The sequence below is a fragment of the Lissotriton vulgaris genome, unplaced genomic scaffold (genome assembly GCF_964263255.1).
Source record: "Lissotriton vulgaris unplaced genomic scaffold, aLisVul1.2 SCAFFOLD_752, whole genome shotgun sequence".
Lineage (NCBI taxonomy): Eukaryota > Metazoa > Chordata > Amphibia > Caudata > Salamandridae > Lissotriton > Lissotriton vulgaris.
In genome coordinates, this window is record NW_028255824.1 from 858,702 (window position 1) to 882,279 (window position 23,578).

The 23,578-nt window shown below is 47.5% G+C and overlaps 1 protein-coding gene across 5 annotated transcripts in view; it reads left to right on the forward strand.

Moving 5' to 3' along the window:
- LOC147658884 (serine/threonine-protein phosphatase 2A 55 kDa regulatory subunit B alpha isoform) overlaps positions 1 to 18,705 on the forward strand; it is a 433,385-nt gene extending 414,680 nt beyond the window's left edge. For 4 of the 5 annotated variants that reach the window (XM_086952059.1, XM_086952061.1, XM_086952058.1 and 1 more), the window contains one exon: positions 17,728 to 18,705. In XM_086952059.1, coding sequence (XP_086808185.1) covers positions 17,728 to 18,007 — 280 coding nt within the window. In that variant the 3' untranslated portion in view covers positions 18,008 to 18,705. Of the gene's footprint in view, positions 1 to 15,855; positions 15,939 to 17,727 lie in introns of those variants that run through there. The other variant, XM_086952062.1, reaches the window with a different exon arrangement.
- The last annotated feature ends 4,873 nt before the right edge of the window (positions 18,706 to 23,578 follow it).

The window sequence follows — 23,578 nt, forward strand, 5'->3', positions numbered from 1 at the left end:
GCGGTGTTCGCACCGTCCCAGACAGGGTTTGTGTATTCTGGGTAGGTAGGGCTTTTGCGAGAAGGTGACTGCGGAGTGGCACCCCGGTGCTCACTACGCATCTGCCGGTCAGAACCAGTTCCAGGGGCGCCAGCCCTGGCCTGGGGAAAGTCCGGCAGGGGAGAGGGGTGTAACTACCCCCCTTCCTGGTCCCACCCTTAGGGCAGGACCTAGTCATGTACCCACCCCTTTCTTTAGAATAAAGGCCGGAGCGGGGACCCTTCCAAATTAGATCATCTTTGAATCAAGAACTACTTTCTACGAAAGGACATTCGAGACTCTTCTCAAGATTTCTCCCTTGTGACTAAGGAGTAGTCACCCTGCATCAGCGGGCACCATCTAAGAACTCTGCGGTTTGCTGCAAGTCCTTCCTCAAGGATCCGACGGCCCAGCTCGACGAGAACCGGCTTCCCTGGCACCTCCGACCTCTACCCACGTCATCAGCTCAGCTGTGATCTGTGGGTGCGACGAGACCTCGAGGGACCGGCCATCATCAAAACCTGCACGTTTTTCTTAACCAGCACGACCATCGAAGCAATTCTCTGGTGAGTGCTCTGGGGTCCGAGAAGCCCCGACCCTGAGCAGCTCCAGCACCGAAGTGCAGTCTCCCAGCATCTCCACGATCTGCGTGGGGCCCTTCTGCTCGCTGCTCAAGCACGTTGTCTGGTCACTAGCCGCTGGCTTGTGCCCTTCCTTGACGACACCCGACAACCAACACTGCTGGTCTGGTTGCTCCAGCCCGGCCCTTGCTCCCTTTTCCGAGAGGAGCACCCCGGACCCACCTGGTCCATCCAAAGACGCCATCTTAGGCCCACCACGTGGCCCGAGATCTGCCAAGGCTTGTTGCCCCAATCCTGGGCCCAGCGACGCCGACAGCATCATTCTTCGTGGGACAGCTCGCACCTCCATCCGGGTCGCCGAGAACGCCTCCTGGTCCGTGAGACTGCAGAGCCTAGCGTCGCCCACTCACCTGGTCGAGGTGACGGCCAACCGGTGCCCTCCTGGCACCCTCTGACTACTGGCTAGTAGTACGAACTTGGTCCCCTCTGCTTTCAGGTATCATCGATCTCTGATCCAGGCTTGGATCTCTACGAACTATTCGTCACTGGTCGCCGGCCAGCAACTCCTTTTCCTTCCGGCTCCTGGCTCGTCAGCGAAGACCCCCGACGCCTGTAAGACTTGTGCAGCCGCAGCCCTCGTGGCTAGGTAACTTCGGCATTTTGGTGCCTGCATAGCCCCTTTACTCTAGGGTCCCGAGTCCCTCGCTTCCGACTTGCCTTATCGGGTCCGCCCGAGACCACTAACCTTTCCGTGTCCTCGGACACTTGTTTTAATTGTGCACTTGAAGTATTTTCCTAAGAGATTTGGTTTGTGCTTAGTACCCTGTCCTCATAAAGAGTACAGGGCTGTTGTGATTCTTAATAAATATACTGTTTATTTTCATAACACTTGTGTGGTGTCCTTTCACTTGGTGTTCAAGGGGTATGTGATGGTATAACAGCTGGCTTAACACGCCCTCTCGAGTCTTTAGCCTTAGACTGCTCGTATCCACGCTACTAGGATAGCTGGTCTGTAGGTTGACTTACAACCAATCACCATAAGGGTCGTTTGGAACGATACATAGCGGTCGCTGCGTATCGGGCAAACTTCTCACATTGGTGAGCAGCGGTTGGGATTTGAGCTTGCTGTTGTTTTACCACACGTATCCTAAGAATATCTTGTTGAAAGATCACATAAGTACTGTTAGTACATATAACTGAAGCTTAGAATACTCGTGAGTTCTACTGAACCAGCTGTTGTAGCTCCTCAAGGCTTAGCACACCTTGGCTGCAACTCTTAGCAAGGGATCAGTAGGTAAACACATAGTGTAGGTAGGTGCATCACTTACACCACACTAGAAACAGTATGTCGGACAAAGGAGGAAACTCTGAGTCTCCCCTTGTGTCAGTTGACCCTCCACAGGTCATCCCTTCAAGATATACTGTGCTGAGCTTCAAGGAGTTAAGACAGGTGTGTCACTCCAGGAAGATCAAGCAGGGGTCTAACCCCACAACGTCCTTTCTGATTGGTCTCTTGGAGACTTATGATGCCAGAAAAGCTGAGACCCGTCTTAGCTCTTCTAATCCAGAAGGAGACATGCCTCCCCTCGAGGGAACCAGAGACGATCCTGACCTCATCCACCTCTCAACTGAGACTGAAGATGTAGAGGATGATGAGAATGAGGATCCCTCTGGGGATGAGGCAGATAAGGGACAGGTAGAAGTCGTCAGACTAAGCAGGTCCAACTTAAGCAAACATGACAGTGGTACTGGGGGACCCCCGGGGCCGCTATCAGGTCAGCTTAACATTGGGAATGGACGAGCCAGATCTGTCAAGAGACTCTGGCAGATCCCTTCAAACCAATGGCTCTCACAACTCTTCTCAAAGAGGGATGACGTCCCCTCAGAGGAGAGTGTACGAAGCTAAAGAAAGGGCAGCTAATCTGAGGATTGAAAGGGAAGAACTTGCCCTGGCCAAAGAGAGGCTTGCCTTTGCTAGAGAGCAACAGTTAGGTGGGGCAGTCCCCACTGGTGGCAGCATTGTACCTAGCAATAGGGAAAGGAGTTTTGATACGAAACACCTTGGTAAGATAGTGCCCCCCTTTAAACAAGGGGACGACATCCACAAATGGATTACTGCTTTGGAGAGAGCCTGCACTGTGCAGGGTGTTCCCCAGAGTCAGTGGGCAGCTATCTTGTGGCTCTCCTTTGAAGGTAAAGGTAGAGACAAGCTCCTCACCACAAGGGTAGAGGATGCTAATAATTACCACGTCTTGAAGAGTACACTGGTTGAAGGGTTTGGCCTAACCACGGAGCAGTACAGGGTGCTGTTCCGGGATACCCAGAAAACGCAGTCTCAAGATTGGTCTGACTTTGTCGATTGTGCCACTAAGGCTTTTGAGGGCTGGTTGCTGGGCAGTAAGGTTACCGATTACGAAGGATTGTATAATTTGATGATGAGAGAACAAATTTTAAACAATTGTCGGAACCAGCTATTACATCAGCACCTGGTAGACTCTGAGTTGACCTCTCCACAGGAATTGGGTAAGAGGGCAGACAAATGGGTCAGAACCAGGGTTAGGCCTAAAAACCAGGGTGGTGACCAGAAAAAGGAATCAACCAAGCCTCAAGAGAAGGGTGGGGATAAATCCACAGAGAAGACTTCCCAAGGGCCCCAAAACTCCAACAAGGGTGGTGGGTCCCAGAACACTCCTTCAGAACAGAAGAAACCTTATTGCCATACCTGTAAACAGGTGGGCCATTACAAAAGTGATGCCAGTTGCCCTAAAAATGGTAATAAGGGAAATATACCCCCAGGTAATACTCCTAAATCTCCTGTTACCACTAGTGGTAATCCCCCAGGTGGTGGGAGTGCCCCCAAGAATGTGGTGGGCATTACTTTGGGCCAGCAGGAGGACTATGGCCTAGCCAGGTTCCCTGACCACACTCTTGTCTGTGAGACTGGCATGGGGTTGCCAACTTCACTACTGGACCCCACATTTTGGGAAAGTATAGACAAGAAGTTTTAGTGAATGGTCAGAAAGTTGAGGCATTCAGAGACACAGGGGCCAGCCTCACCATGGTGAGTGACCATCTGGTCCCCTCTGCTCAACTGACCCCTGGTTTTACTTATCAGGTGACAGACATTCATGGAGTGAAGAGAAGGCATCCCATGGCAGTAGTCAAGCTCAGTTGGGGTAATGTCACAGGGCCCATGAGAGTGGCAGTGACAGATAACCTACCTGTAGATTGCTTACTGGGGAATGACCTGGAACTCTCAGCATGGGCTGAGGTGGAGCAAGAAACTCATTCCAGAATGATAGGCCTATCCAGACAGGTTAGTGGGGCAGTAATAGCTACAGCCCCAGTCCAAGCACCATTCCTCCCTGAAAAGGTTGGAAGGGCAGTGGTAGCCACTGCCCAGGCTCAGACAGACTTTCCAGAGCAGGATAGGAGGGCTGTGACAGTCACAGCCCAAACACAAACTGAGTGCCCTCCTGAAAAGGTTGGCAAGGTTGAAATGGTCTCAGCCTCTACTCAGACAGATAGTGAGGTTGTGAAGCCTGAAACAATGGATCACTCCACTCAAACAGAGAGCATTGAGGAGGAAGAAGAGTCTTCCCCCTCCCAGACACTAGGTGAGAGCCAGCCTCCTCAGGGAACTGACTCTACCCCTGTTGAAGGAACTGCCCCAGAGGTAGTCAGGCCTAGCCTGGCAGAGCCCCTGATGGCAGTGGACCCTTCCCAGGTGGGACCCAGTCTGGAGCAGGTAACCTGCACCTCTCTACCCTGCCTCAGTCAGCCCAGGGCTGAAGAGACCAGGGAGGCCAGTGGTGGACCCCAAAGGGCCCCCTGTCCAAAAGAACCCCTTAATCAGCAGATTAGGATCACTGAAGCTGGTAAACCTAGCCAAGTGAAAATAGAACAGACTCCTGAGGGATCCCCCTTAAAAGTAGTTAGGGAACTCCCACAGCTGGACACTGTTGGGCACAGCCAAACATGGGGCCTAAAAACCCCAGACCTGACCTGTCCCTCCAGTAAGCCAAACAGAGGGACTCAGCCTCCAGCTTTAGGTAGCCAGAGGCTGACCCTGAGAGCTCAGTGCATCTCAGCTAAAGAAAGAAAGGCACACATGATGAATGGTGATTGGAGGAAGTTGAGCCCAAAGGCAGAGGAGCCTCACTTCAGTACTCCATCCCAGCATCAGCCTTCTTCTTTCCCAAGACACACCAGAGACAGAGATTCCCTATGGTGGAGACCCTCAGATGCCCTTAGGGTGAGGGGTTGCCTAGTGGACCATGACACAGGGGGAAACCAAGCCAGAGCTGGTCCTTCCTTATATGGCCACTTAGGTAATAGAGGCTTACCTGGACAAGGATAGCCTTATCTCCTTTCGTTTGGGGGGGGGGGTTGTGTAGGAAGGTACCTCCTGACTATGGTTGCCCCCAACTTTTTGCCCTGTGTTTTAGCTGGTTTTTGACATAGTCGACCTGGGACCCTGCCAATCAGGACCCCAGGCCTACTGCTCTCTCTGTAAAATGGATTCCATGTACCCTAGGTGCATTTCCAATTGGTACTGGGCCACCCTATCAGACCCTGTAACTCAGGGCATGGGTGTACCCAGGGCTGCCAGGGGCTGCAGCATGTATTATGCCACCCCTGGCTGGCCTCCTAAATTTGACACGACTGGCTGCATGACAGCTGGGGCAAAGTCGTGTAATCACCCTTTGCTTTAGGTATAGTAGCTCTATATCTAACCCTACAATGGACACCCGAGTTCCTATCAGTCACTCCTATGGCAGGCCTTGACAATCCTGAAGGCAGAGTGCGTGGGCTCGTGTGAACTAGGTTCTGGCCCGAGCCGAGCCCGGTTGCAGCTTGCGGAATCAAGACCGAATGGCTGTTCCATGATAACGCGTACCACATCGGTAACTTCGGTGTCGCGTTATCAAGGCATGTCGAGTAAGGTGTCATACGAATCGGGATGCTGCCCTCTCACCAATTCTGGCGACGAGGTTAGCATTCCGCCCTTCTAGAGGGACACGACATGTACGTAACTGTGAACCCCGGTTAAAGTTAACTAAAGCCTCAGCTCCACAAAATGGATGCTGCCACCACAGACACGAGTCTGACCTCCTGCTGCTGGGAGTCCTTCCAGCAAGGAGCGCTTGGACAAAGGGTTTCCTGTCGAGGGCGGTGTTCGCACCGTCCCAGACAGGGTTTGTGTATTCTGGGTAGGTAGGGCTTTTGCGAGAAGGTGACTGCGGAGTGGCACCCCGGTGCTCACTACGCATCTGCCGGTCAGAACCAGTTCCAGGGGCGCCAGCCCTGGCCTGGGGAAAGTCCGGCAGGGGAGAGGGGTGTAACTACCCCCCTTCCTGGTCCCACCCTTAGGGCAGGACCTAGTCATGTACCCACCCCTTTCTTTAGAATAAAGGCCGGAGCGGGGACCCTTCCAAATTAGATCATCTTTGAATCAAGAACTACTTTCTACGAAAGGACATTCGAGACTCTTCTCAAGATTTCTCCCTTGTGACTAAGGAGTAGTCACCCTGCATCAGCGGGCACCATCTAAGAACTCTGCGGTTTGCTGCAAGTCCTTCCTCAAGGATCCGACGGCCCAGCTCGACGAGAACCGGCTTCCCTGGCACCTCCGACCTCTACCCACGTCATCAGCTCAGCTGTGATCTGTGGGTGCGACGAGACCTCGAGGGACCGGCCATCATCAAAACCTGCACGTTTTTCTTAACCAGCACGACCATCGAAGCAATTCTCTGGTGAGTGCTCTGGGGTCCGAGAAGCCCCGACCCTGAGCAGCTCCAGCACCGAAGTGCAGTCTCCCAGCATCTCCACGATCTGCGTGGGGCCCTTCTGCTCGCTGCTCAAGCACGTTGTCTGGTCACTAGCCGCTGGCTTGTGCCCTTCCTTGACGACACCCGACAACCAACACTGCTGGTCTGGTTGCTCCAGCCCGGCCCTTGCTCCCTTTTCCGAGAGGAGCACCCCGGACCCACCTGGTCCATCCAAAGACGCCATCTTAGGCCCACCACGTGGCCCGAGATCTGCCAAGGCTTGTTGCCCCAATCCTGGGCCCAGCGACGCCGACAGCATCATTCTTCGTGGGACAGCTCGCACCTCCATCCGGGTCGCCGAGAACGCCTCCTGGTCCGTGAGACTGCAGAGCCTAGCGTCGCCCACTCACCTGGTCGAGGTGACGGCCAACCGGTGCCCTCCTGGCACCCTCTGACTACTGGCTAGTAGTACGAACTTGGTCCCCTCTGCTTTCAGGTATCATCGATCTCTGATCCAGGCTTGGATCTCTACGAACTATTCATCACTGGTCGCCGGCCAGCAACTCCTTTTCCTTCCGGCTCCTGGCTCGTCAGCGAAGACCCCCGACGCCTGTAAGACTTGTGCAGCCGCAGCCCTCGTGGCTAGGTAACTTCGGCATTTCGGTGCCTGCATAGCCCCTTTACTCTAGGGTCCCGAGTCCCTCGCTTCCGACTTGCCTTATCGGGTCCGCCCGAGACCACTAACCTTTCCGTGTCCTCGGACACTTGTTTTAATTGTGCACTTGAAGTATTTTCCTAAGAGATTTGGTTTGTGCTTAGTACCCTGTCCTCATAAAGAGTACAGGGCTGTTGTGATTCTTAATAAATATACTGTTTATTTTCATAACACTTGTGTGGTGTCCTTTCACTTGGTGTTCAAGGGGTATGTGATGGTATAACAGCTAGCTTAACACGCCCTCTCGAGTCTTTAGCCTTAGACTGCTCGTATCCACGCTACTAGGATAGCTGGTCTGTAGGTTGACTTACAACCAATCACCATAAGGGTCGTTTGGAACGATACATAGCGGTCGCTAGAATAGCGAACGCTGCATATCGGGCCAACTTCTCACAGATGTCTTGAGTGTTTAGATTGGTGGTGTACTTTTCGAGTTTACCTGGCTCAAAGGACAGTCTTCTCTCTTTATTATAGTAGTATAGATCTAGATAGAAGAGGACCTCGAAATAAATTACTTTAGGATGTGCTCTGTACAAAACAACCTCCTGTGTATAATTTGATAAACTATAATGTTTGTGTTTTAGGAGGCCACCCAAAGAGTGCACATAACTGACTGACTTAGTTAATTATCGCATTGTTGTCATTGTGCGGGAAGAATAAATATTTCTAAATTCATAATTGAAATCTATCACTTAAAAAAATGTCTGAATGCACTGATATCTGATATACTACGGTGAAATGGTTCTGCATGCCTATGAAATAAACTTTTTGAACATTTGAAGAACGCTTGTCATATTTTGACACTTTTGCTGCAAGATGGCTTTGAAAGTTAAGGTACTTGTAAAGTTAAGGGGTGCAGGCCAACCTAGTTACTGCCTTTCTTTAACTTCAATTAACCTTTAAAGGCTTGCCTGTAGTGCAGTGCTGCTGTTGATCAGGGGGCTGCATGTAAAGGTCAGGAAGGGAGCATGGTGCCCCCGTGATGTACTTTTGTGTAGCACTGCCATAGTGCCAAATTAGATGGTGAAATTCAGCAAGTTTTCTGGACCTGCAAGGTATTATCCTACTGTTCACCCAAAGCGTAAGAATTCATTGGGTCTTTCATGACTGTCATGTACCTGAATCTTTTACCCATTGTCATTTAAATAGCAGCCAACCTAAATATTATATATAATAAAGGTCATACATTTTTTTTATTTAGTAGCATTTTCTGCCTCAACGTCAGCCACTGAGGTGCATGATCGAGGTCCACTATCCCTTTGGCCACCCTAGTTGATATTCTGAGTGCATGTTGTGAGTGTGGAGGTCCTTGAGAGCGCTGCCCTATTCTCTTCAAACAACTGCTTAGTTGGAATTTTTGTCTGTCCTTTCCCTAGATGTTTGCTCTGCAATACCCTTTGGCGTCCTCTCCTTCTGGCTTTACTATACCCTTTGCTTTTACGAGTGTTCGCCAAGAACTACTGTGTTCGTAGCATATTTTGTTGTAGATACACATGCTCTGCATACTCCTGCCATCTAGTTTTGGACTCTGTCTGCAACTTGTTTATCTTCTAAGGGTTCTCTTGAGTCACGCTGTATTTTGTGACGACTCCTGGTGCCTGCATTGCACATTGGCACCAACTCCATTTTAGATTTGTTTCTTCAACAGCCCAGTTCGGACGTGACTGCCAGAGCACCAGGATCGAGGCGCGCTTTGACCCTTTCTTCCACCATTCCCGGTCTTATTTCGACACAGATTAGAGCACAAAACATACCACTGACTCTACTGAGGCAACCACAACAGACTTTTCACTGCTGGACCATTGGCCCTGAAGATTCGACTTTACACTTTCTCCTTCGAGAATGCGCAGCTTGTAATGTAACTGACCCAATTTCTACACTGCTCCCACTGTAACGCAAAATACCCTTCGTCTGAACACCACCAGGTGAGTAATTTGTTTGTCGCCTCAACCCAACACCAAGTCCTAGCTGGCATTTAAGTTCAAAAAGACTGTCAAAGAAGGGACGTTCGCTGGGCACATCATAAAATGTCCAGACTTCCTTTGGAGCATATCCCAGACATCTTTGGGTTAGGAAACACCTGACGCCAATGACTCAAGGAAGATGGCCTTTCGGACATTCCAGGCCACCAACGGTCCCCGGAGGCGTTTTTTTCCCTCCCAAGTGAGATAAAGAGCAGGAACAATCCCACCTCACTGTTGCAGCAACAGGACCATGCACACTGACAAATGCCATGGCAAACGGTCATACCAAGCTCACCAAAATCGTCTGTGGCAAGGCACCACCTCAAGGGGGTCGGCTATTAGCCTGTCAAAGTTGAGCCAGCCTTCCAGGGCACCACATCGGTCAGGGTTAACTCCTAAGAAGCCCACAGATCTAGTACCCTCTGCATCCACAGGCTTTCAATATTTGGACTAACTGTCCATTCTAAGATCTTGGCCTTCTTGGCGCCAAAGCCCATACCGGGGTCAAACTGCAACAGGTTCCAAGGTGCCGCCAGCACCAGAAGCCCTCCCAGAGTTGACACCTACTTCAGTACAAAAACACTGGGATCTACCTCGCCGCCGACACCGCCAAACTCTAGGGTGTGGCTTTAGAGCCCTTACCCTTCAATGACGAAGTCCAGCAGCTCCGAAAGCCTTAAGGACTCGGGCAGCCAATCCTACCACCAAGCGGAAGTTGACCTTTGAGGAGGACTTAGCTTTAGCATCAGAACCAGTTCCCAAATAAAGAGGCGCAAGGGCACCTATCTTATCCACTCCTCTGCCTCCTTTTTCTCCTCCTTCACCAACTCCTCCCACACCTAACACCTCTTTGCATACTACCAAGGGCATGTGCCCCTCAGGGTTCACATTCCTCCACAGCATCACATAGCCCCTACCATGAGGATGTGCTATGACACAACTGGGGTAACCAGGTGAGGGCGAGTCCCCTGGGATAAATCTAGAGACCCTCCTGGGTACCCCTGCCCACTGACACCACTGGGACCAAATGCAAGAGCTATTTCAACTCCTTCCGCCTGAGTCCAGGCAAAGGGAAGAGGAACTGGTAACAGAGGGAAGGGCTATCTCGACGCAACTATACCTTGGCCCTAAATGCCGCCGACACTAGCTCGCACAAGGAGTAAACACATCCTTATTCACCTACATGCATGACTTTGTATCTCAGGATTTAAGTTTGAGGTTCAGCAGGCACCTACTCAATCTTCTCTTTAGTGAATATAGTTTGTTTGGCCCGCAGGTCTACCAAATGTTAGAGGAGCTTAAAAAGGATACTGATATGCCTAAAGCCACAGGATCTCTACAACCTACTGGTCAAATGGGGTCCTTTTGCAGGCAGCAATACTGTGCAGAATGTAAGACCACCTCCCTAGATGCGGGCTCCTACCAAAAGCAACAGCAGTCCTACTGGCCTTACACCTCTAGACGTTCTTCACGAGGGGGATATAGAGGCAACAATAACAAAGGATGTTCCAGTAAGGGTGCCTCCACTACTACTAAACATTGACTTTCTGCTCCGCCCTCCTAACCACATAACACCTGTTGAGGAGAGAATCAAAGGTTTCCTGCCAAAATAGCAGGAAATCACCTAGGACAAATGGTTTCTAGCCATAGTGTAAAACAGTTACGGTCTAGTTTCACTCATACCCCTCATATATAACTTCGCACCTCATGCCCCAGCAAAAACTTCTTCTAGAGGGAGAAGTACACACTCTCCTTCAAAAAAGTGCCATCAAACCTGTCCCCTCGCAACACTAAAAGAAGGAAGGGGGGATTACTTTAAGTGCATTCTTATTCACAAAAAGGGTAGGTCCCTCAGACCAATACTAGATCTCAGACCTCATCTGATACAAAGTGTCAGAACACTTCTACTTGGTAACAACCCTTCAGGATGCATGTTTCCCACATCACCAGCCCACAAACGCGACCTGTGCTTCCTGGTAAGTGGCCAGCATTACCAATTTTACAAATTCAGTGTTTTACTATTCAACATAACCACCAACTGAGTCTTTACCAAATGATTAGTGGTGGTTGCGGAACATTTAAGATGAGGGGACATTCGCATTTTCCTCTATTTGAACGATTACCTGATCGAAGGCTCAAGCAAATGACAATGCCTCACCCATACACAATCCATTGTATTTCTACTTCACACCTTAGGCTTTACCATCAACCTCACCAAATCACATATTTTCCCAAAGAAGATTAAACTCTTTCCAGGGTTGACTCTCAATTTGGTTACAGGCAAAGCCTACCCCAGCTAGCAGAGACATAACTTTTCAACAGTTGGGCCCTCTTTTTCATCCGAATAGTCCTCTACCAGTCACAACAGTTGAGATTTCTCAGCATGATAGCCTCATGTATTCCCATACTGCTCCATGCCAGGTTGCACATGCATCTGCTTCAACAATGCCTTGCAGCCCAATGGTCCGCAGCTGAGGGTTAGATGGAGGATCTAGTGTTGGCAAAGGCACGTGTTTATCACTGCCTGCAATGGTGTAACAGCAACAGCCTGTTGCCGGTTCTGCCTTTCAAAGACCCTTTACCACAGGTCAACATCCCTACGGATGCATCACAAGCAGGGTTGGGATGGTCTTATTCTCACAGCAGTATGTGTTGTTGACCCCACAACAGCAGGGCTACCACATCAAGTATTTCAAAATTCTAGCAATCCATCTAGCTCTTAAATCCTTCCTCCTTCCGATACAGGGCAAGGTAGTACTAGTCTGATCCAACAACATGACAGCGATGTACTACCTACAGCAGCAATGCAGCATCCTTTCTCTCCGCCTTTCCCTTGTAGCTCAAACAATATAGATTGAGGCCATTTGTTACCCCACTGACTTGATAGCAGAGTATCTTCTGTCGGTGGACAACAACCTGGCAGATGTTCTCAGCAGGTCACCAAGAATTCCACAAGTGGAAACTCGCTGCCTAAGTACTGAACAGCTACTTCAAATACTGGGGAACTTCTCGGATTACTTGTTTGACACCCCAGAAAATGCGAAATTCCCAATCTTCGCCTGTAGGTTCCCACAGTCTATGGCAGGCATCTCCAGTTTCTTCTGTAGTAAGAGCTACTTAAGCTCAATGAAAACCTTCCCGAGTTTCTGATATTATTAGCGTTGTAAAAATTATCACAACGAAACAAGATTACATTATTGGCCACTATATGCAAGATTACCAACCATCATCTCAGTTTATTAAGCACAGTTGCTAAGAGTAATATAAAAATGCTTTGTCAATGTGTCATATCCCTACGTGGTTAATACAACCACAGCTGCAATTTCTCTGGCACCAAGGTAATATTAGTATTAAGTTTCCCCAATGCCATATTGTTACAGGGATTCTGCTCAGACACAGAACTGTACATAGAGACTTAGGACCTCAGTGAATTAGGGTGTGCCAAAACTCGCCTTAGTACCCAAAATCCCCTACCAGACTAGCAATCAGTGGCACATTAGCTGTTCGTCCTATAGCAAAGAAACCCATGATTAGACAACCTAGAACATGCGACTTAGGACCATCTCAGGAATGGTGGGAAGTGAGAACACTCTTGTTATATGTTCATACCAGTCCACAACAGAAGTAAAATAGAGACACAGTAAGTTTAAAATGTTTATTTTAACGACGTGATCTCAAGTGCAGTATTTTAATCAACATAAGCATACATATGATTAAGAATAATACGGTCCGCATGGTTACAATGCCATAAAATACAAAAGGAGGAATCCTATTACAATGATAGTGCAAACAGGTCATAAAAGTGCCTAGTTTAAGCACCCTCCCTATCTAGGAACTTTGTATTATAAAACTATAGAAGGTCTCTTGAGCTTTCTTAGGGGGACCCCATTTACCTGTCCGCTCACTAAGTGTAAATTACATCAGGATCGGCTAGTCTCTCTGCATGCCTGGAATCTTCCAAGTGTGTTCAAATTCTGGCAAATGTGCTATGATAAAGGCACCAGAATCCTACTCTGCTTGCCACTGCCAAATTGTTGTCTAGAATTTGTTACACAGACACGCCGATAAACAGGCTTGCACGTTATGATAACCTTGGCGGCTCAGCACTCACTGTTCAGACTAGGGGCACAATGTAGGTCTAGAGAGGTCGAAAAACAAACCTTTTCTCATGTATAGACCTTTGTGAAAGCTAACTGCCAAAACAGCTAAGCAGTGTTGTGTACAAAAAAGCAGCAACGGGTAAAATGGCGTTTATCTCCTAATAAGCCATGCTAACTTAACATGCACACAGAAAGAGGTCCATAAACCACACTACAGTGTGATTAATCACTGCAATATCGTCGCCTATATTTTGAAAATTCAACCATATTCAGCCAAACAACTCCTTCTGATTTCTGCAAGTACACACATTTTCTTCTCAAACATGCTTTTAAACTTTGGTATACGTTTGTTAAATCAACCAAACAAAAGCTTCTAATGTAGTATGCTTGGCTACAAACACAATAGAGCCACTTGCACATAGCCAGGGGGCTACCAGTAGTTCCGGTGTTAATCGTTGGAGGACCTGATCCTGAACTGTTCAGGAAACTTTGCTTATGCTTTTCTGCCTTCCCACTCATTCTGCTGGTGGTGTGGAAGAAGAGGCAAACATTCAACACTTGTCCTTGTGGCTCCCACTTGGTCCAGGCAGCCTTCATACTCCACTATACTAAGTGTCCATCAGTTGAATAGAAAAGCTTTCCAGCAGAGCAGAGCTCACCAAAAACCAGTGACTGATCGGACATCCAGGCCAAAACAGCTCAACCTAGAGATCTGGCCCCAGTCGTCCTTGAGGTTGGTTATCTATGGTTCCTGCAAAAGTTCATTATGGACATCTTCAAAGAAGCACGCAGATAGACTACTCAAGCTTTCTATGCAGCAAAATAGAAATGCTTTGTCTGGAACAGTATACAAAAGCAGATCGACAGCTCTGTGGTGCAGGACATCATATGCTACCTCCTTCACCATTAACAATTAGGGTTAGCTTACTCCTCCATTAGACATCAGTTAGCTGATTCGTGTAGAAGAGAGAGCACTCTTCCTGGTTGTGTACACTAGTCCTCAAGGCTTTCAAGGAGGGCCTCAACAGTCTTTCCCTCAATGGTGCCACCTGTCCCTCAATGGAACCTGAATATAGTTCATACCAGATGTATGGGTCCCCCATTTGAGCCAATGCATTACTGCCCCTGCATTCTTAATGGCTTTGACCTCAATTAGGCACTTTAGTAGGCTGCAAGCGCTCACATTGAAGCAGCCCTACATTCTGTCCACAATAGAGATTTAATATGGACAAATCCAAAGTTCCTGCCCATTTCAGCCACAATCTAAAACTCCCAATTCTCTTTCCACAACCATATTCAGTGACAGAGAGAGCTCTCCGCATTTTAGATTTCAAGAGGGCTCTTGTGTACTACATTCATAGGACAAAGTCCTTTTGTTAAGCAGACCAGCTGTGTGTAGCTTTTCGCAACTCTAAAAAGGTAAGCCTATTTCAATCTGGTTTCTCAAACTAGTAGCCTGTGAGTTACTGGTAGTCCTCTAGCTACCTGTAAGTAGCTCTCTTGTGTGCAGCCCAAAGTAGTCCATTAGATGGTTTTTGCTTAGGGGATTAATAAAAGTTTACCAAAATTGAAAAATGTATGTTGGGGACAAAAATGTGTATTTTCACAACTCAAACTGATGTTTGGAGAAAAATGGTTTACATTTCAAAATATATTTCAAGTTGATATTTGAGTGTTAATCATGCAACCTTGAACACCTATTACTGATATTATTACCTTGATGCCAGGAGCATTGCGGATATGGTTGTTTTATATTATACACATAAAGGCAATAACCATTGACAGACCCTTTTTACATTACTGCTGGCAACCATGCCTGATGCAGCGAGGTGATCTTTGCTGATAGCCTTGTATATGTTGCCCACTAATGTAATCTTATGTGATGTGGTCACTATTACAACACTAAAAATTAGTAGCTCAGGATGATTTTCAATGAACATAAATGGCCCTTCTTACAGAAAAGGTTGCCAGACCCCTGTGATAAATGGATAGTCCGGCATATTCAAGACTGCTACCTTAAACCCAAGAATTCTTCCTGTACTTCTCAGGGCACCTGTCCCACAAAAAAACAGGCTGCTTCCATGGCTTTGCTAGAAAATATCCATTTTGCTGATATTTGTAAAGCAGCCACTTTTAGGAAAACCCCAGGCATTACCTAAAAACTACTGAATGGATGTTCTTGCTAGACCGGAAGCTGTAGATGGCCAGACTGTATTAAGGAACTTATTACAGGCACCTGCTCCATTCACATGCTGTCTATGTAGTGCATGCACCACATTCTTCTACCACTCTCACCACTGGACTAAAAGCCATCTAACATGAAGCCTTTACTCCTTGTTGCCTGCATTGCACATGGGCAGTCACCATATGCCTTGTGACTCAAGAGAATTCTTGAAAGATAAAAGTTGCAAACGTGTAAGTCCAACACTAGATCGCAGCAGTTTCCAGACAGGTGAACCTAAAGAACTACATGCTGCAGACAGATGCTTAAACAGGACGTACGTAACCTGTTCCGTTCAAAATGTGGCAGAACCATCCAAGGAAAAGCGGTCTTTAATCAGGACCTATGCCACCTTTGGGCTAAGGATTTTTTTTACCGCCAACTTTAACCTTAAGACTGCCATCTTGTAAGAAGCCTTTAGAGTGCAAGATTTAAATCACCTCAGCTAAGATTCTGAGCCTAAAATGTGCCTGTTATTTTCCCAGAGTGCTGATATCTAAGAATGCTCCAACTACAGGGGAGGAGACTGATTAGTGCCTGCTTAGTATTTTTACCCCCTGGACACGCATTGTGGTGAGAATACTTGGGTTATTTTGAACTGTGATAAACTAAGCGCATTGAGCGTACTAGAGGGTGGTTAATTCATACCTGAGCCTTTATTCATACTACCATAGAAATTTGTACCAGGAGGGAAGAACCGCCGAGTCCGGAGAAAAAGGAAAGGAACGGAAACCCAAAGGAAGAAGAATAGGGTAGCCTATTACGACTCTGTGACCCTACCACACTTCACTAAATAGTACCTGGTTATTACTAGTGTAGTATTTGGTTTTGGTGTGTAATAGTGTACTTTATCTTTTAAAAGTAAAGCACTGTTATCGCGCTGATGCGTGGTAGTTGAGTTCTGAGCTCGAGCACCACCAACAATACCTTTCTGTCGAGCTTAACTGATGAATTGACCCCTTGACATCAGCGGTAAGTAACTTCAAAGCTAATGATTGAGGCCCAGTAGCTCTTGTTTGGCCACTGGGCCGCCCTGATTGGGGTCTGGCAGATGAGATTTATTTTCTATTTTGATTATTTATACTATGCTGTACAATGTCATTTGTCTGCCTGTCCTTGTTGTTCTTGCTCTATAATATAGACCTATTTCCCATTTCCTATAAATCTGTCTTTGGTTCATGTGACTTCACATTACCCTCCTGTTTTCCTATGAACAGATGTCTACCTGACATCTCATCAGAATGCCACCAAACACTCATTTTAGGAGTCTGTGATGACCTGAACTTTCTGGTTCAAGAGTCGGGAGCTGCGTCACAGGGCATGGAAATGAAGACCTGATATCAGAATGCAGGAGTGGCACCTATCTACAGCTGTGCTGCAAGTGGAACAAGGTGGTTTTGGAATCTGATCTTGCCACCTACTGGTGCGAGGAAGCACCTGCTGGAAACCGGTTCCAGATCTAGTCTGGCGGGAATTCAAAAGGTGAGGAGTCTGAGGTTTGAGTAACCACCAGAAAGAGTGTTATGAAGGTAAGTAAATTGTTCTGCCTGATTTGAGCACATGGTTGAAGGCCATAAACCTTGAGCTTACGTTCAGCTGTTTGCAAAAGCTCAGTGAAAGAGCGGTGAACTTCATTTTAATAGTCTACCAAAAAGCAGACAACCACATGGAGAAAATACCCTTCTTTACATAAAACATTGCTTGCCACATGATTCTGGAATCCTCTGCCCTAAGAAATGAATTCAGAGTAACATTTGTTTGCACTGTGTAGAATGACTTGTTTCCTTGCGTCATTTTCTAGCTAAGGCAACATTGAATTTGATATACTGTATCTTTCTAGCAATGCAATAAATCAAACCCACACTGCCACTATACCACTAGGTTTGTATGGAAGAGGAAGCAAAAACATCAGTTTTTGTAAACATTGCATCCTAACATGATTATGCCATTTGAAGACTATTGCAAATTGTTTTGCAAACGTGTTGCTGTCCACAAAATGAAATAGCTGCACATAATCAAAAGTATCTTTGTATCAAAATGTAAGCTGAAGCATTCTAATTTATTTAGAATTATGTACTTTTAGTGCTCATTTTAAGCATGTTACTGCTCATATATCCAATCATGCATATACTGTTTATTACATTCTCACTTCATTAGTTTAAGGGAAAACCAAAGTTTAAATATACATCCATTAAAACATGTTAATCTATATATTGTAACACATTTGCGAATCAGTTTTATTGACCTAATGCTCACGAGTTTGAAAAGAATGTCCAAGTTCTCATATGTAGTTAAGTAGCTGCCTTCCTTTTCCATCATACTTTACACTAACAAATATATTTTTGATTTTTTTTTAGTGTTGTCATGACTGGATCTTACAATAACTTCTTTAGAATGTTTGATCGAAATACGAAACGAGACATTACCCTGGAAGCATCTCGAGAAAACAACAAACCACGTACAGTTTTGAAACCACGTAAAGTTTGTGCAAGTGGCAAAAGGAAGAAGGACGAAATAAGCGTTGACAGTTTAGACTTCAACAAGAAGATTCTTCACACAGCTTGGCATCCCAAGGAAAACATCATTGCTGTTGCTACTACAAACAACTTGTATATATTTCAAGACAAAGTGAATTAGGGGCGGCAATCCTTGCAGGATGGTCAATTTCCTGCATAGTTGAGATAGTTGAATCTAGAATTTGTACCTGTAAAAGAAAGCGAGAGAGGTCCATAGTGGCACCCCTTTCCAGTGTTTAAAAATGTGCCATGTGACAACACATTTTTATAGCTACATGGAGAAAGCTCCGATGATCCATCAGTTGTGCTGTTCTCCATGTCTGCTAGCCATTTAGGTAAGGGTAGGGCACTTTTTAATTTAATGACTACTTGCACCATCTTGCCTAATGGACTAGATTGGACTGTATCAACGTTGGTTTACTCCACTTTTTTAATGCCTTCCATTGTGATGACGTCAAATCCAGTGAAAGCCTTCAGTCATGCTATGGGATTTAATTGTGTAACCTCATTACTGTATCATTTGTGGCCGCCCTTTTTTTTATTAAATACAGCTCATCCTTGCTGTGGCTTGTAGCATTCCTCTCCTGGACTCCTTCCTTTTCTCAAGCTCCCAATCCACCCAGTCCTGGTGGTGGTGAATAGAATAACCAGCTGAAAGCACATAAAATGGGTCAGTTCGGAGTCGGTGGGGGTCTGTATTGCGAACAAATGTTTTAATGACAACTGACTGTAATCACTCCTTGCCATATCTGGCACAAAACAATAAAAATAGAAAGAAAAAGAAAAAACTACTGAAATAAAATTAAAAGAATGGAGAAACCTGTTTTTTTCTTCTGTTTTTAATCTATTTTTGGTTGAGATTTTTTTCCTGTTTCTGAAAATGTTACTTCTAATGGTGGTGATGACCAGAAACGAAGCAACAGTTTCTGAAAGAAATATTTGATTCCAAGCAAGCACATGCTTGTTCTCTGGGCATTTTTATCCAGGCATCACTTTTCACGTTTTTTGCATTTTGTTGGTTAAATCTGTATGGACTTTACCCAATATTCTAATGTGCATATCATGTGAGAAACTGTTATACTAGCTGTCATTCACATGCTGAATGTTTGGGAAACCTAGATCCAGCCTGCTCTGTTAATTAGAAATCAACATGGTTCTTCATAATTGTTGCAGTAGATGCAAGGCCCAGAGAGCTTTCCTTTGGAGAGACTGCTCATTACTCTAAAAGACCGGGATTACCTACAGGTAAGATTGTAGTAGCATAGAGTTTGTGCAAATGAAGGGAATGACAGTGAAAAACTTTCTCACTATTTTCAAACTGCGCTGAATCATCCCTGGGTGCAAGGAGTGGTGGTTGGGCGGGGCAAGCAAACATATGGCACCTGATGACCTACTTGAGCAACACATTTATACAAGACTTCCAGTAGCGGGGCATGGTTTGGTTGGGTGTTGGTGCCTCTAAATTAAGCATTGTGAGCATACTAGGGCATTGTGTAGGTTTCTGATAATTTGTCCCTGATATATAGTCTTAAACGCTTCTGCATTACTGTCTCCCTGCTATCAACTTTGGTGTGGCCCAATCGGAGTAAAACATTTTCAGGGAAGGATTTAAAGCAAATATAAAAGTTCCTCAAACAGTGCTCCTCTTCTAGATCTCACACGCACTACAAAGAACTAAAAAAGTAAAATAATTACCATCAACTAACATACTTATTTCCTGATAACTAAATCTGAGGTGTGCTCAATTCTACATACCCCTCAAGAGTATAATTAGGATTCTGGCAAGTCTCCACCTTCCATACCAATATGGCCTTAATGTTGGAATATTTTCTTAGTTATAGGACTCTTTGAAAAATTTGAATGACTTCAAAAGGCCATGGACTTTGAGAGGCAAGAAAAATGTATTTAGTTCTCCAGCATTGGGTATATAATAGTTTTGCAGCGTGAATCTTTCTGGATTCACTATGCTGTGCATATTCCGCGGTCTTGTGGTTGGGTCTGGATTCGTAGTCTTTACTTTGTTTTTTTTTTTTTTTTCCTCGCCCAGGTGGGCGTCGGCGTCACCCCTTCCTGGGTGTATTTCCGGTGACGTCGGCATGCTTCCTGCGGAAGCTCCCACCCTTGGGCGCCATCTTCAGATTCTTTTTTCCGCGGTCGGGTCTGGATCGTTCCCGTTGGGCTCCAGACATTTTTGGAGAAAGTACTAGGAAAAGATTGAAATTCGAGAAGATATCGAAAGAAGAAGACTACGAAAGACTTCACTGAACACTGCCCGGCGAAAAGGAGAAATCATCGAGGACTTCGACGATCGTCGACGTTCGCACGGCCTAAACACTCAATGATGGACAACACGCCGTTCAAGTTCTGCCCTAACTGCCACCACAAGTTCGTGCAGAAAGACCAACACCCGGTTTGCAACCTTTGTAAACCGGTAGAACACAGAAGCGAGGACTGCAACGCCTGCTCCGTCTTCGCCCGGAAGACCCTTCGTGTGAGGAAGAGCCAGAGGGTAGCGCACGCCACCCTCCAAGGAAAAGCCCCGACGCCATCGCTGTACGAGCTGGGGATGTCCTCGGAGGAAGAGGACAACGCTGCCGCCGAAGACGACGGCTACACGGTCGTAGAGACCGATTACACGAAGACATCTGATAAGGTAGGAGACTCGTCGTTCCCCAAGAGCACGAGAGACTCAGAGTCTCGAAAAAACGAGGGCAAGACCCCGAAAGCGCCAACGCAGACACACCTGGCGTCCGCGGCTACCCACAGGCCCAGCGGATCCTCTGAGAAGGAGTCCCTGGCGCCGAGAGCTGTTGAGCAGCAGAAGTCGTCTAAGATCGTCCCCGAAAAGGACTGATCAACGTCGAGGGAGAAAGACCCTAAAGCCTCGACGCCGTACAAGGACCCGAAACCCAGTTCGACATCCAAGTCCTCGATGCCGAAACTCTCGCAGTCGAGCCAGGCGCCGAAGAGAGTGGCCGAACAATCCGGCGCGGACAACGCAGCCGAGATGGAAAAGAAAAAACGGCGACTAGAAGCCGAAATGGAGAACATCTTGCAGCGGAAAAAGGATTTCGACGCCAAGATGAGAGCCTTCACGATCCCCCACAAGACCAAGCCAACCATGTAGGAAATGGTCTAGGAGGAAGACTAACAGGTCGAAGAACATGAGCCTGGCACCAAAATGGTCGACGACCAGGAAGACAACGAGAATCCCTACGAGGCTTACAGCTATGGGGAGGAAGAGGACAGCAGGTTGGACGCCGAGTCAGCCACCTCTGACCCGCAGGAGGAGGATTACTTGGATGTCGACACCGAAAGCCCAGAAGAGGCGGTCGACACATACCCCTCGAGGCCATCGCCGCCAGACGACATCGGAGCTTACAACTCGGTGATAAGGTCGGCGGCAACAGCTTTCAAGCTCAAGCTCGACGAGGAGAAGCAGAAAGCGGACTTTCTCCTCGAGACATTGCTCCCCACGCAAACAAGGAGCCAGTATCTACCTATGCTCGACATCGTCTTGGCGCAGGGGATGGAAGCATTCAGGGAGCCCGCAACATGCAAGGCAGTTACTCCCTGAACTGAAAAAAAGTACTAACATTCATCGAAGGACCCAGCCTACATCCGAGGCGTGGTCTCAGCTGACTCAATCATCGCAGCCACAGCAAGGAAGAGGGCTAAAGTGGCCACTACTTCTGGACCACCTCTTGATAAGGAGAGCAAGAAGATGGACTTAGTGGGCAGAAGGATCGAACGGAATGCCGCAACCCAATGGCGCATGGCTAATTCCAATGCCCTCATAAACAGGCACATGTACCAGATCATGGAGGAGCTAGGGAAACTGGTGAAAGACCTACCCCAGGAGGCCAGGCAGAAGGCCGAGAAACTGGTGGAAGACGGGAAGAATGCGGCAAATTGTTGCCTCAAGACCGCCCTGGAAGGTGCAGACACCTCCAGCAGGCTCATGATGATGGGTGTCACGGAAAGAAGACACGCATGGCTCAGAATCTCTGGCTTTAAGCCTGAAGTGCAACACAGTATCTTGAACACTCCGTTCAACGGCGAAACGCTGTTCGGGACAACAGTTGACGACAAACTCAGTCAACTAAAGAAAGACAATGAAACTGCGCGATCCATGGGAGCCTTGCAGTTCAGAGGCAGCAAAAGAGGGACCCAGTCACGGAGGCCCGGCGGAAGAGGTGGAAACCAGCCAGGTACTTCACACCAGGCTTTCCAACAGACGCACCAGGCGGACTCGCAGGCGCAACAGAGTCAACAGAAGCAGTCCTGGCAGTACCAGTCAAGGGGCCAGTCCTTTCGAGGGAGAGGAAATGGACGAGGACAGCATAAAAGAGGGGGCCAGCAGCCCGCCTCTAAATGACTTCAGAGTCACCCGTGTGCCCGCCCACAGAAAAGATCCCAGGGGGCAGCACGTACAAAGGGGTCAGGACACAATGGACAACTACCACCACGTAACACCAGTGGGTGGAAGATTAAGACTATCTCCAGGAATGGAGAGAGATCACATCAGACAAATGGATTCTAAACATCATCCAATACAGGTACTGCTTAGAATTGGAAGGGAGACCAACAAGCAGGAGACCAAAGCGAAAGCAACTAACAAACGATCAGCTGCAGCGGCTTCAGGAAGAAGCAGGAGAGCTCCTTCAAAAGGAGGCCATCGAACGGGTTCCCTTCAAAGAAAGAAACAAGGGAATATACTCAACGTATTTCCTCGTGCCAAAGGTCGACGAGACAATGAGACCCATTCTGGACCTCAGGTTCCTGAACACGTTCATAAGAACGCAAAAATTCAAAATGACCTCCCTGCAGGAGGTGCTACCGCAATTGCAGATTGGGGACTTCATGGTCGCAATAGACCGCAAGGACGCCTACCTGCACATCCCAATGAACGTAAAGCACAAGCATATGCTCAGGTTCACGATCGCAGAAAGCCACTACCAGTTCACAACACTAGCCTTCGGGCTAAAATCAGCACCGAGGGTCGTCACAAAGTGCCTCGCGGCAGTCGCAGCGCACCTACGAAGGCAGGGAATACACGTATACCCTTACCTGAACGACTGGTTAGTGAAAGCAAACTCGTACCAGAAATGCAAGAAAGATGCACATACAGTGACGAGAACGCTAATAAACCTGGGGTTCTCCATCCATTGGAAAAAATCATCAATGGAGCCGGAACAGGTGAAGATCTTCTTGGGGGCACAGATCAACACCTTGCAGGGCAGAGTGTTCCCCAGCAACAAGAGTGCAGGGGCCCTGGTGAGGGAAGCTTGCCTCTACCGGAAGGGACAAGCTCGGACAGTGAGGACTGCGAGCAAGATCTTGGGGATGATGGCATCATGCATCCACCTGGTACCAAACGTACAGCTGCACATGAGACCCATCCAAGAATGGCTCCAGGAACAATGGTCACAAGCTTCAGGGAGTTGGGAGGATCTAGTGGTTGTGACACACGCAGTGCAGAAGGAAATGACATGGTGGACCATGGAGAACATAGCAAAGGGAAAGCCTCTTACACCTCCAACACCAACAGTGACCATCACCACAGACTCATCCCTGAGGGGATGGGGCGCTCACATGGAAGAGCTCAAAGTCAGGGGTCTGTGGACACCAGCAGATGCGTCGAAGCACATCAATTATCTAGAATTGAAAACAATCTTCCTTGCATTGAAAG